Source organism: Canis lupus, chromosome 17, assembly GCF_003254725.2.
Source record: "Canis lupus dingo isolate Sandy chromosome 17, ASM325472v2, whole genome shotgun sequence".
Taxonomy (NCBI): domain Eukaryota; kingdom Metazoa; phylum Chordata; class Mammalia; order Carnivora; family Canidae; genus Canis; species Canis lupus.
Genome location: NC_064259.1, coordinates 29,336,918 through 29,351,165, shown reverse-complemented (window position 1 = coordinate 29,351,165; position 14,248 = coordinate 29,336,918). Strand labels below are relative to the sequence as shown.

General features: G+C 33.3%; 1 protein-coding gene across 3 annotated transcripts in view; it reads left to right on the top strand.

Annotated features, from left to right (window-relative positions):
* The window catches only part of STRN (striatin), a 105,787-nt gene that overhangs the window by 56,525 nt on the left and 35,014 nt on the right, over positions 1–14,248 (top strand). For 2 of the 3 annotated variants that reach the window (XM_025454186.3, XM_025454184.3), the window contains exons 7-11: positions 3,353–3,488; positions 7,464–7,574; positions 9,631–9,717; positions 10,163–10,306; positions 13,827–13,963. In XM_025454186.3, coding sequence (XP_025309971.1) covers positions 3,353–3,488; positions 7,464–7,574; positions 9,631–9,717; positions 10,163–10,306; positions 13,827–13,963 — 615 coding nt within the window. The remainder of the gene's footprint in view (positions 1–3,352; positions 3,489–7,463; positions 7,575–9,630; positions 9,718–10,162; positions 10,307–13,826; positions 13,964–14,248) is intronic. The other variant, XM_025454185.3, reaches the window with a different exon arrangement.

Here is a 14,248-nt window from a genome sequence, read left to right as displayed (position 1 = left end):
TTAATTTTTTTTAACAAACAGGTTTTAAAACCATTATTTTATTTTATTAATCAAAACAGTTGAGTAGATTCAACTAAGAAAATGCAGAAACATAGAGTATTGTAACTGTCATTTGTGTGTAGCCACATATGCTCTCTTTTCTTGCTCTTTGCCCTCTATTGGAGTTTGATTGTTCATTGGGTTCTGGATCATTTTCCTCCTCTTCATCTCTCCCTTCCATGTAATCAACTTTTTCACCTTATTTTTCTTTACCATCATTGTTTTGCATTCTCACCATAGTATCATTAGTTAAGTGTAATAATGATCTTAACATTATACATGTGTATAAAAAGTGATCAACTTTAAAGTGTTTGAAGGATAATTTCATTAGCAAGATTTATTAGTCTCTATATTCAGATACTTTAAGAGGAATGGGATTAAGAATCATTAACTATTGTTAGTCACAGTCCCATCCCCATTTGTATTATGTTTCTTCTAATGGTTTCAAAGTGGCCATCTATCCCTTTTTTTAATCTTCATGTCACCCTATACAACCTATAAGTATTTTGTGTTTGCCATAATTCTTAAGTTGATTTCTAAACTCATTGGAGGTAGGAGTGGAGTGGAACCTTAGATGTAAGGAAAAGTGATAGGTGTTTATTACAACAAACCCCACCCCTTCCCATTTACTAATTCTATTCTCTGTTGGTAGTCACACTTTTCTTCTATACCTAACCATTAAAAACACAGGAGTTTTTGTTTATTTAAGTGGAAGACTTGATAGACAGTGGCCTGCAATTTGCTGTATCTTCATTCATAAGATTATATGGAGGAGAGGAGACCTAGAAACATTTTTTTCCCAAGGAGTTAGTTTTGTGACTTCATACCATATTTAGTAATTAGAATGTGAAAATTACATTCAGACATTCAGTACATCTGTATTTTCCCTGCTCTTTTCATCAGTCATTGAGAACAAGAATTCTCTATTTACAAGATGTTGGTGATGGCCCCTCTAATTCATATCTGGTGTCCTGTCAGGGTCAGGAAAAAGGAGGGGTCAAGCCTTTAGGGTAAAAGAAAACAGATTAGGCAGTATGTTAGTTTGTGGGACAATGAAGGTCATCGTCTTCTGTTGGTATAACTCTTCAGAGATACTTTTCTCTGAAAAAGAGAAAGTATGGCTGCCCAGGGAAAATTAGAAAAAATCTTAGCATATGGTTTACAAAAGAATACACCTTCAGCATGGGGTTTTCTGTACACAGTATGTCAAGCTGGTCTTGCTTTTTTGTTTTAGATTTGCTAGATGGGGATTGGAATATGGAATATGGAATACATAAAAGTATGTCTTGATTTTAGGGAAATATTCTGAATAGTTAAATCAGTTATTCTTGCAGCATTGCTAGATTTCTCCTGTTCAGTTTTTATATATAACAGGACAGTGAGGGCAGCTTTCATCTGCTACACCAGCTTTCTTCTCCTGATAGTGGCTTCCTGGAGTTCTACACTGAGAAGGATTTTTTTTTTTTATTCAAGTTAGTTAACATATAGTGTAGTATTGGTTTCAGGAATAGAATTTAGTGATTCATCACTATGTGTTATATGTAACACAGTGCTCATCTCCAGCAGGTGCCCTTCTTAATGCCCATCATCCATTTAGCACATACTGCTCCCCACCTCCCCGCTGCCTCCTGCAACCCTCAGTTTGTTTTCTGTAGTTAAGAGTCTCTTATGCTTTGCCTCCCTCTTTGTTTTTATCTTCTTTTTCCTTCCCTTCCCCTATGTTCTGTTTTGTTTCTTAAATTCCACAAAGGAGTGAAATCATGTGATATTTGTCTTTCTCCAACTTACTTCCCTTAGCATAATATACTGTAGTCCATCCCTGGTGTTGCAGATGGCAAAATTTCATTTTTTTGATGGCAGAGTAATATTCCATTATATATCTCACATCTTCTTTATCCATTCATCTGTCGATGGACATACTTGGGCTCTTCCATATTTTGGCTATTGTTCATAGTGCTGCTATAAACATTGGGGTGCATGTGCTCCTTCAAATCAGCATTTTTGTATCCTTTGGATAAATACCTTGTAGTGTAGTTGCTGGATTGTAAGTTGGTTATATTTTTAACTTTTTAAGGATCCTCCATATTGGTTCACTGAGAAGGATTTCTGAGTCTATATCTCATCTTAGATGAAAAGTGCTGTGATTGTTTAGGAATAAGCATGAGAACAGGGTCATACAAGTCAGGTATTTGTTACCTCTTATAATGTTTCTAGACTCTATATTCTGTTCTACTGATCACTCTTGAACCCTTATGAATTTAAAACACTTTCAGTAATCCAGCAATGAAGTTTGATCAGATCATGATATTTCCATTTTACATGAAGTGAAGAACCTAAGGCCTTGAGAAGCTGAGATAGTCCATTTTATCAAAAGAAGCTACAAACCACTCATCCTAATTTCTTTGGACTCCTGGTGTTGGAGGTGATTAAAAAGAAGATAATTCATAAAGAATATTGGCATATAGATCTCAAAAATCGTCTCTGCATGCATTCAGCCTAAATTTCAATCCTCCAACTGGATTTGTGAATCCAGAAATGTTCTTAAGTACATAAAACATAGCAGTACATAAGTACATAAACATAAAACTATTTAATAGTACATAGCAGCCAGATGTACTATTAAATCTATAAGTCAAGTCCCACTTGGGAAGATCAGTATTTTAGAAAAATTTGAATATATAGAGAGTTATTGGAGAAAACTGATGCAAGGTTGCAATAGTAGAAATACCAGGGAGATTGTTTTTTTGTTTTTTTTTTCCCCCTTCTCTAGCACCGTACTTTCTAACACTTGAGGCTTGCATTTCTGAGTTTGTAGCTTTCGTGATTTTAGATTTTGTAAGGGATAATGTAGTAGAGTTAACATTTATCATGGTTATATTCTGTAAAACTTTTGTATTTTATGAAATGTTTCTCTTTTTGGTTAGATGAGAATGTCTGTACAATAACAGGCTGCATCCAAGAAATGTTAAGATATGGTTGTGGTTCTCAGTACAGTAGTATGTCAGGGACATTTTTTGTTTATCTATAAATACCTTTCTTATATTCCAGTATTTTCAATATATGATTTCATTAGCTTATTTAAAATAAGCCATCATTGAACAAAGTTGAAATTACTACTTTAAAATGTATACTGTATATCTTTTTAAAATGATTATCTGTTTTACATTGAATTAAGTATTATAACAAAAATATATTTTCTCAAGAAGCCAATAATTGGGTTTTCTTATTCAGTGATAAAGGGATACTGTTTTCCTTTATTTAAGTTAATTTCATAAATATCCTAAAATTTTAATTTAGCATGTTTTTTCATTAGATCGTTAGGAAAAAAGCATTGCCTGATAGCAGTGAAGATCGAGATACAAAAGAAGCTCTAAAGGAATTTGACTTCTTGGTTACATCCGAGGAAGGAGACAGTGAGTCTAGAAGTGCAGGCGATGGAACAGAATGGGGTAAGGAAGCATACTGGATCCAGCCAGAGATACTAAGTAAATAAAAGAAGCTAGTATTTTACCAGAAGGGCAACATCTTGAAGAACACTGCAAATTTCTTATAATGTTGAAATTTTGAATATCCTGTGAACCTTTTACTGCTGGTACCTTTTATCCAGGGTATATCTGTGTGTTTGTGTGTGTGTGTGTGTGTATTTAAAGAAAGTTATACAACTAGTTATCTCATGTATATTTTTTTAATATAAGCAATAAACCATGAAAAGCATTTGAACCCATATACAGACTGTTCTGTTTCCTGCCTAGATAGTAGAACTTGCAAGTCTAGATTGTGGAAATTGAGTATGAGAATGTAATAAAGAATTTTAGAGACTTATCTCTGGCATCTTCTGTGCAAAAGAAGTATAAATTTAAAAATCTGTAGTTAACTCATTCTAGGAAGATTTCATCAGTTTGTGCAAGACATAGAATTCTTTGGTGCAAATTATTGTAAACAAATTTAAAATTTTAAACATCAGGAGGTAAAACAATTATTTTGGGGAAAACTTATACAGCATAGATTATTCTAGAGGTTTGGAAATGAATTGTTATCATTGTGATGAGTTCTTCCAAAGTGATCAGTTCCATCAGGTGTGTGTATATGTAGTGTGAGTGAGGAAGAGGGAGAGATATTAAGAATGAGAGGAAAATTTTCTTTTGAGGTTGAAGAATTCCAGGACTCCCTTAGTTGTGGTTTTATGTACTTTAAAGACAGGTAAGGTTAGAGAATCAGTAACTATTCTAGTTTTTTTTTTTTAATACTTTATTTTTTATTTATTCCTGAGAGAGAGAGAGGCAGAGACACACAGGCAGAGGGAGAAGCAGCCTCCATGGAGTGAGCCCGATGTGGGACTTGATCCCGGGTCTCCAGGATCAGGCCTTGGGCTGAAGGCAGCACTAAACCGCTGAGCCACCAGGGCTGCCCAACTAGTCTAGTTTTAAATTGGGGGCTTTCCTTGGGGTTTTGTTGTCAGGAATTCTTATGATGCCACTTTTCCCTTTTTTTGTGGCAAATTTGAAGGTAATTATTATATGGGATAATTAGTCATTGAGGGATCCCTGGGTGGCGCAGCGGTTTAGCTCCTGCCTTTGGCCCAGGGCGCGATCCTGGAGACCCGGGATCGAATCCCACATCGGGCTCCCGGTGCATGGAGCCTGCTTCTCCCTCTGCCTATGTCTCTGCCTCTCTCTCTCTCTCTCTCTCTCTCTCTCTCTCTGTGTGACTATCATAAATAAATAAAAATTAAAAAAATTAGTCATTGAAGTATATAATGGCTTTATAGCGACTAGTTTTTTTGTTTTTTTGTTTTTTTTTTACTTGGGAACCAGGGGGAAATTGAAGTCTCTTTTCTGTATTGTTACTACTGAGCTTATATATCAAGTTATTCAGGTATTTTAGGCACCAGTTCTACCAGCATAGCTAGATCCACTGTGGTTCACAGAAGTCTTTCTCTGAGGAATCATACATCTGCATAAATGAAAGTTGGCTTTTTTTCATTGCCAGTCTTATTGCTAGGGTATTTCGATTCATTTCTCTCCAAAGACAGCTGCATTGTTTCTTGTGTCACTTCCTTTGCTTTATAGTGTGAGTCACAGCCCAGGGTATTTTATGATACATGTGTATGTTTTAAGCTAACCTTCTGTGAAGTTACTGGTGAAAACATGAGTGACTGATTAGTCCCACCTTTGAGCTGTTTCCATTTTCAGTAGTTTACTGGGTATTTCTGAGTATGAGTGAATAGAATCTTTCAGTTGACTAGAGGTTTCTTTACCAGGAGTTTAGCCTTACATGTTTTTAGGATTTCATTATTTATATTCAGAAATATTCACTTTTAAGCAATTAATAGAACTAGATTGCAAATCCTGTTTAGTTGAATGGACATTTAAACCGTATAAAGTGCTTTATTGATTTCTCCCCACCCTCTTAAAAAAAGGAGTGAACATACCTAGGTAAAGAATGTTGTTATTTCTGAAAAGTAAATAGATTTTACCACACATCTTCCATGATCTTCCATTACTATTGCTGTGAGTCCAGTGAAGATTACAATAAGGCTTACCTTTTAATTTAAAAAACTGAAGACATTGTAGGATTCAAAAGCTACCCAGTTTAAGTTATTACGTGATTGATGAAATATTAACAATTTTAATTGTTAGATCTTTCTGGGAAATTAGAGACTTTTTATTATTGATAGATTATATAGTTAGAGCCCTAAAAATATTGAGTTTTAAAATTTATTGTATTTAATCTATTCAGAGCCCCAATTAAGGTTTTTAAACTGCAGATTGAAATTTAACTTGTTAAAAATAGATTCCTGTTTATTCTGTTTCATTTTGGTTTATTCCAGTCATTTAACAAATTTTGCTCAAGTGCTTTCTGTGTGCCAAGTCATTTGGTGAAGATCCCTACCCCTGTGGTCCATATAGTCTACTAAGAGAATATAAACATAAGTGATAGAGCACGTCAGAAGGTGTTAGATGCTTTGGAAAATAGAAAAAGTAGAACAGAGTAAGGGGGATAGAGAGTGCTGGGGTCAGGGTGAAGTGGAGGAGACAGATTACAATTTAAAATTGTAATGGGGTAGGTCCAATTTAGAGGGTAACATTTGAACAAAACATTCAAAGTTGATTGGTGGTTTAGCAGTATGGTTTCTATGGAAGGAATATTCAGGCAAAAGAAAGCCACAGCAAATGGCCGGCCCCAAGATAGCAGCAGCTTTGATATGCTTGAGGAATTTAAGGATCATCAGAATGGCTGGAACAGAGTGATTCCAAAGGGAATATGGTAAAAAATGACTAAATCATGTAGGACTTTAGAACACAGGTGAGATGGGGAACCACTGGAGGAATTTGAGTGGAAGGGTGACTGATCTCACTTTTATTTTAAAGCATCATTCTGGCTTTTTTGAGAATAGATTACCTAGAGCACCATGTTGACAATAGTATTGGTATGAAGAGAGAGGGGACAATTATTGTAGTAATTCTAGCAAGAGACAGAATAACTAGAGAAGTAGTACATGTGCTAAGTAGTCAGATTCTGGATATATTTGGAAGGTAGAAAAAACAGTATTTTCTGAAATATTTGATGTGAAGTATGAAAGGGAGATTTTTCGGTCTGAGCAAATGCAACAATGATGAAACATACTGGGTTTGGAAGATTAGGAATTTGATTTTACATGTTTAATTTGAGATAATCTGTTAGACTTTCTAATGGAAATGTAGAGTAGGCAGTTGGATATATGATTCTGGAGTTCAAGTGAGAGTTCTGAGCTAATACATTACATAGTATATAAATAATTTTGTACTAAGTATAAAATATATAACTCATTCTTTAAATTTTCTTCTATAATAGTGAAAATTATTGATGGAATTTATCTACTATCTACTAGAAGCTCAGTTTCCTACTTAAGAATTTGTAAATTAACAAATCACTTACATTGCTTTAAATTTTGAATGAAGATTGATTAATAAGTATACACAGTGCTATTTATAAGGACTGTAAAAAAAATCATTAGTTGAACACATGCCAAAAATATAAAAATTTTAAAGTGAAAGGTTATTGAAGACTTCTATAATCTCTTAATAATAACCTCTCATTACATAAATTTTTTGTGAGTTAATCCTAATTGAATTCAGAAAATGAGGGTTTTCTTCTAGAGTTTTTGGGCTTAATTTATTAAAAGTCACACAGATCTTCTAGGATTATTTTTTCTATGTTTCTTTCAGGAGAAATTTATTATTACCTGGGAAATTGAATTGATTGTCATTTCTTAGATACTAGATTTTGTATGATTTACACATCTAAGGAATAAGCAATAACTTTTTAAAATTAGTGATACAATGAAGAAAATGGTTATGTCATTCATTGACATAACAGTGAATTGATTTATGGTGTTCAATATTTTATTTAAAAAGGCTGTTTCTTTTGTTTCACTTATTTAGAAAAGGAAGACCAGTGTCTCGTGCCTGAAGCCTGGAATGTGGACCAGGGAGTAATTACCAAACTCAAGGAACAATACAAAAAGGAGAGAAAGGGGAAAAAGGGGGTGAAGAGTAAGTGGAAAACATTGTATCTGTAAATCATAAATCTTGCCTCTTTTACATCCCCCAATTTTTTTTTTTCAATGTTTTCCTAAAACCACTTACTCTTTTTCTTTTCTGCTCCTGATCTCTTTCCTTTTCATCTGCTCTCAGGGGTTGAAATTAAATGGTTAGCTATTTGAGTATGACCTTAAAAAAATAAAATAACTATGCATATGATTATGAATCTTAATATATCCCAATAATACATCTAGAGCCTCATGAGAGTTGGGACTTTATATTCAAAACATAGTACTAATTTCATTTTCAAAGTGTATATGCTTAATTACCACAATGATTTTTCATTCTTGATAATTTTAAATCTGATTTAGTATGACCCTCTGGCAATCCACCAAAATTATTGCACTGCATATACTTTTAGGACCTAGAGCTAGAAAGTTAATTTCTACCCCTGAATATTCTGTGTTCATAACACACAGTTTATTTGCTCTCACCACTATATGCTATACAGGGCACAAGAGTCAAATACACAACTTTTAAGAGTATTTATTTTGTAATTTAAAAATTTTGGTGAATTTCATTTATAGTAATATTACCAATTAGCCTTTTTCTTTTTGGTAAGATGTTTACTATATAAAAAATGGGAGCTAAAATGAAATTGCTAGCCCTGTGAATCATATATACATATGTAACTCATTATACAAATTATTAGGTTTAGCAGTAGAGCTAATTAAGTATTAAAGTAGAAATACAGAGGCTTTCAAGCATCCCTGAAAACCCATCTAAAACACCTTTTTAGGAGAGCAAGGCTAAACTATACTTCCTTGTGTTTCTACTTTCATTGACACTATGAACATGGGTCTCCCTTTTGTGGCAAGAGGAATTGCATCCTTTGAGATGTTAAAGTAGTATAAAATAAGATTAATAAAATCCACTTTAGTGAAATATATATTTAAAAGTTGGAAAAAGTAGTGTAGTCATTACTGATAAACTTTTAAATCTTTATTTAAAATATCTTAGGTGTTACAAGTATTTAGCTTGAATGGATAAAAAGTCAGTGACTAGTTTTGATTTTATCATTATACCAACTATTAAATAACTGAGAGATGATGTTATTTGATGTCTCCTCAATATAAATTAAATCACGAGAAAGATTAATATTAAATTATAAGAGCATTTTGTATCTTTTATCCAAATGTATGAACAAAAAATTTAATCTTAGCAAACCGTAATGAGACATGCTTTATTAGGATTTTTCAGAGCCATGGCAAAACCAGTTCCACTGAAATTTTAATGCAAATATCATAAATGAGAAAATATTTTAAATTTCAGATTGGCTTAAAGTTGGTATTTCTTCATGTCTTTATGCTACAATAATGAATGTCTTCAAATGTTAAACATCTCTCAATTGGAAGGGTATCTAGGTCTTATGTAGAATCCATCTACTATTATATTATTCAGTTCTTGTCAAATATCAAGGCATTGCTGTAGTTAGAATTTAGCACCTAAGATCTAAAATGGCACCATTTGACTGGAACAGTATTCCTACTAATGGAAGCTATTGGATTTTCTCAATTTGGGGATTATGATCAGCATGCAGGCAAATAGCATATAGTTTTTTTGGATAAGGAAGAAAATTGACTTCAAGGAGAGAATTTTAAATTGTTTCATTGTGGATAGAGGGACTGCAGAGTGAGGCGCAGCACATCTTGGTCATCGTTATCAGTTCATGTTGTCTTAATAAAACAGTGATCTGGGAATAGGTGAACACATGATAGAAACAGAACTGAAGCAGTGCTTTGACTTGTTACATGAAGCATGGATTTATAAATCACCATAAATATTTTTAATTGAATTAAAAATTATTCTGGAAAAGTTTGAGTCCTTTTGATATGGTCTAGTAGAAATATTTCCAGTCAGATTGTGTACTTCAATCATACTGTCTTGAAATATATTTTTAGGTATTAGTTAAAATTGCTTAAAAGTAGTTGTATTCTTTGCTGGTATAGGAAAAAACCATAATGGACTATGGGTAAGATTTTCCCATTCTTAATTAAACTTGTAACAGGAAAAACTACCGAAGATCTGTTTCAGCCTCTATCCTATATAAAACAGTCAAAACAGGGATGTGGGAGAATGAAGAATCAAAGCTCAGGTAAGTAATCAGTAGGGCATGAGACTTCACCTCGGGTACCATAGCTTCAGGATGTAAGGCAATGAAGGCAACTTAAACAAACAGAAAGGGATGTTATTGTTTAATTCAGTACACTGTAGCTTCACAATCTGTGGTATCTGCATTTAGAGCAGTATACAGGGATAATAGAATAATATTTTTAATGGTCCAAATTGCACACGAACATTGTTTTTCATGCAAATAGCAGTATTATTCCATTAGCTTAATTTTTAAAACATATGTAAAACATAATTCTTCTTAAGAAATAAACTTAAAATAATTTGAAAACTTGGAAAATACTTTTTAATATGGTAGGGTAGTTTTAAAGGTGAATGTAGGAAGATGTTAATAAGATATGTGGCACCATTTTGATGCAGTTGGATAATTCTATCCTTTTTTGTTCTCTTCCTCCCTTTTTTTGGGTTAGGGCCCAATAGGTCAAAACTACAAGATATGCTTGCTAATTTGAGAGATGTTGATGAACTTCCCTCATTGCAGCCATCTGTGGGTTCACCTTCCAGACCCACGAGCTCCAGGCTTCCTGAACATGAGATAAATAGGGCAGATGAAGGTAAGTATGTAAGACCTCTCGGGGTGCCTAGGTGGCTTCATTCAGTTAAGTGTCTGACTCTTGATTTCAGCTCAGGTCGTGATCTCAGGATTGTGAGATTGAGCCTAGTGTGGAACCTGGTTGGGATTCTCTCTTTCTCTCCCTCTGCCTCTCCCCACCATCTCTCTCTGTCTCTCTCCTTCTCCTCTTTAAAAAAAAAAAAAAAAAAAAAAGACACTGAGCACAAAAAGTACAGGGATATACATATCTAAGTTCAGGATATACGTATCTAAGAAAAGAATTTTATTTTACAAATGTTTGATCTACATAGCATTCCCAAATGTAGCCTTTCTTACGTTCAAGGGGGTTTGATTCCAACTTCAATCTTTTAGACTTGAAAAGTGTGTAAACTTAAAGACCAACTCTAAATTCTAGTTTAGAATATGCCCTGGCTCCACAGAAGCCATGTATTGGTATACATAGGCTGTTTTATTGATCCTATTGCAACAATGAGAAAATTAAGGCTGTAAATAGTAGTAAATGTTTACCCTGAGACTCATATAAATATTTTCAAATGTTTTATTTAAGTAGTTTGTCACTGATAAATGAGAAAGGGAAAAAAGACACCTGAAAGTCTAGTCACATTTTCTGTTTTCTGTTTTTACTTTGTTCCCTTTCAATCCCTATCTAAATGAGTATACATATATATATATATTTTACAAAGTTACAATTCCCAGATAGAATAATTCTATTTTGTTTTATTCACTTAACATCAAACCACAAAAATAAATTATATAATTTATTATATAATTTCATAATTATAACTTTAAGACTACATATTATATTTTACACTTGATACTTAACCATTTCCTTTTTAGAAATTTAGGTTCCTAGGTTTTCATAGCACCATCTTTTTTTTTTTTTTTTTTTTTTTTTCATAGCACCATCTTATGGTATATAAATACAGGTCTTTCTTTAATTTTTTATTTTTATTTTTTTAAGATTTTTAATTTATTTATTCATAGAGATGCAGAGAGAGAGAGAGAGGCAGAGACACAGGCAGAGGGAGAAGCAGGCTCCATGCAGAGAGCCTGACGTGGGACTTGATCCAGGGTCTCCAGGATCACGCCCTGGGCTGCAGGCAGTGCTAAACCGCTGCGCCACCGGGGCTGCCCCAGTTCTTTCTTTTAGATACAAGTTCTGATTTATCTATTTGTAAATATATAAAATGTTTATATTTAGGAATTGATTTTAATATATATTTACATAAGCTAAAAATCTAGTATGACATAAAATAATCTTAATAAATATTTTTCAAAACCTATTTTTAAAAATTGTCTTGAATTGAAATACTGTAGTTATTTGCAGTGAACATATCTGTTCAAGTTATTAATGTTGAACAAAACAGCCAGGGAAAAGCCAAAGAAAAATCTTAAATGTTTTTCTTTCTTGGTTTTTAAATTAAACTACATTTTAGAGAGACATAAACCAATAGAACCTTGATGGAGAGACTTATGATTGGAGTAAATTTTAAATGAACTTTTTGACCATGACATGGTTAGTTATTTGTTAGAGTTAATTATAGTATACTTGGAATTTATTACTTATACATTTAATAACAAAGACATGTACATTACACCTCTATAGTTTTTTTATTTTTATTTTTTACACCTCTATAGTTTAAATGTACAATTTCTTCGATGTAGACATGTCTTTTGAATTAAAGATGTGAAGTCATGGGCCTCATTAGTTAGGTATGTTTTGTTCATTAGGAGATACATTCACTTCTCACTGTCAATGTGAGAATTTTAATCAGTTTCATTTATTCTAAGATCATGTCTAGATAAGGAGAAAAGTTCGTTCTTTTATTCTGATAACTCCCGAAGAGTTTATCAGAGACTTCATCTGACAGAATTCTAATAATAGAGGCAGACTAAGTACTATATACTAAATGACAGATGTGCAAAAGTATTACATAAGCCACAGAAAGTGCCCTTGATAGATATTTAAGAACCTTAAAACTGAGGAGTTGAATATCTAACTTACTGTCTATAACGTTGGTCCTAAGCTTTCCTCCTCAGTGAAAGGTTTTCAGCATCAAAAAAGTAGGCAAGAAATATATTGTGTATTTAATTGTCCATGACTGATGCTTCTTGGTTTCCAGTTTGATTTCAGAAAAAAACATCTATAGCTCGTATATGCTATAAATGTTTATTACTTTTTGTTTTAATAATTCAGAAGACAGAGAGCCATACTTAAGAGGTACAGTTCAGTAATTTTGTAAAAGCTAATTAGAGCTAATGTTTAGATACCAGATAAAATGTCATGTGTAGTCTTAAGTTCTAAGGCATCTTAGATCTAGATCAATCAAGTGAGTTCTGCTCATTGTTGCCCTCTTTCTGGCCTTCACATCTACTGGCTTTTAGGCAGTGGTGCATGGTAGAAGGAGTTGCTGTCTTCTTTTGTTTTCAGGTTTTACTTGGTCATTTTTAGAGCATTCTTTAAATTAGCCCAAACATTGTACATGCTCACATCCCATGAATCTTAGTCTTTTTTTTTTTTTTAAAGAATCATTTTTATTTCTTGCCTGAACAAAGTTGTCTGGAAATAGGAGAAATGAAAACAAACAAACAAAACACCTGGCTGAAGACCCAGCCTCCTAGTCTCATGTGGGTCATTTGGTTGAAATTTTGGCATTAAAATTAATTAAAATTAAAACTTAGACAATCCTCTTTTTCAGTAGTAAATGTTAGAGTTGTTCAGTTGTCTTACCATTGCCTAAGTCAAGAAGCAGAACATTACCAGGGCCCTGGAAGTCCTGCCTGTGCTTCAGATCACTGCTCCTTCCTTGGTCTCCAGACATAATCCTGACTTCTAACACCAGCATTAATTTTACCTCATATAGGCATATTTTACAGTTGTAACCACTTTCATTTGAAATTTTATGTATTCCTTTAGGTTATAGAATTAAACAGTTTTATTTTGAATGAGACCAGCAGTGTTCAGATATATATGTTTAATAATTGAAAGAAATAATTTGAGTAATTAACAAGAACTATCAAATGAGGAAAAGCCTTTTTTTGTGAGAAAGAAAGGACAATGATCTATTTGATTTGTTTCATGTACTTTTCTAATTAGATGATACTTTTAGTTATGGTTAAGATATGGAAAAGGCAGCCAGTTCTGGGGTGCCTAGCGTGGCTAAATCAGCACCCTACTCTTGATTTCTGCTCAGGTCAAGATCTCAGGGTCATGGAATCAAGTCCCAGAGTTGGGCTTCTCACTCAGCGGGGAGTCTTTTTCTCCCTCTGCCCCTGCCCCTACTAATGCACACATGTTCTCTCTCTCTCTCAAATAAATAAATAGAATCTATTTAAAAAAACCCAAACAGCTAGTTCTTCAGGGTTTTCTGCTCACTGAATTTTGTCTAAGAGCATTTAACAGTAATCAAATGTAGATATACCCCTTAAGAGACTAATTGTTTACACTTTAGAAGTTTTTTTTTTTTTTTTTTAATGTTTCTTTTGTCTTTCCCCTTCAGTGGAAGCATTGACTTTTCCTCCTTCTTCTGGGAAGTCCTTCATCATGGGAGCAGATGAAGCCCTTGAAAGTGAACTGGGCCTTGGAGAATTGGCAGGCCTTACAGTGGCCAATGAAGCAGACTCACTAACTTATGATGTGAGTCGTGGTTTTATTTTTGTTGCTCTTTTCTCATTTCTTAAAAATAAAAAGTTTTAAGAAAAAGACAGTAGTAAAACTTCTTCACAAGTATAGAATTTGGTTCCATTTTAATTGCAAACTTTGAAAATATAAAAATATTATAAATGATCGTATTTTTCACATTGCTTAGAGATTAAAATTATTTGCCTAGATCCATAAGTCATTATAGCTTGTTTATTGGTTTTAGATACAGCAAAGAATTCGTTTTCTATTACCAAGTTTGGGTTTTGTGTTTAAGGCTAC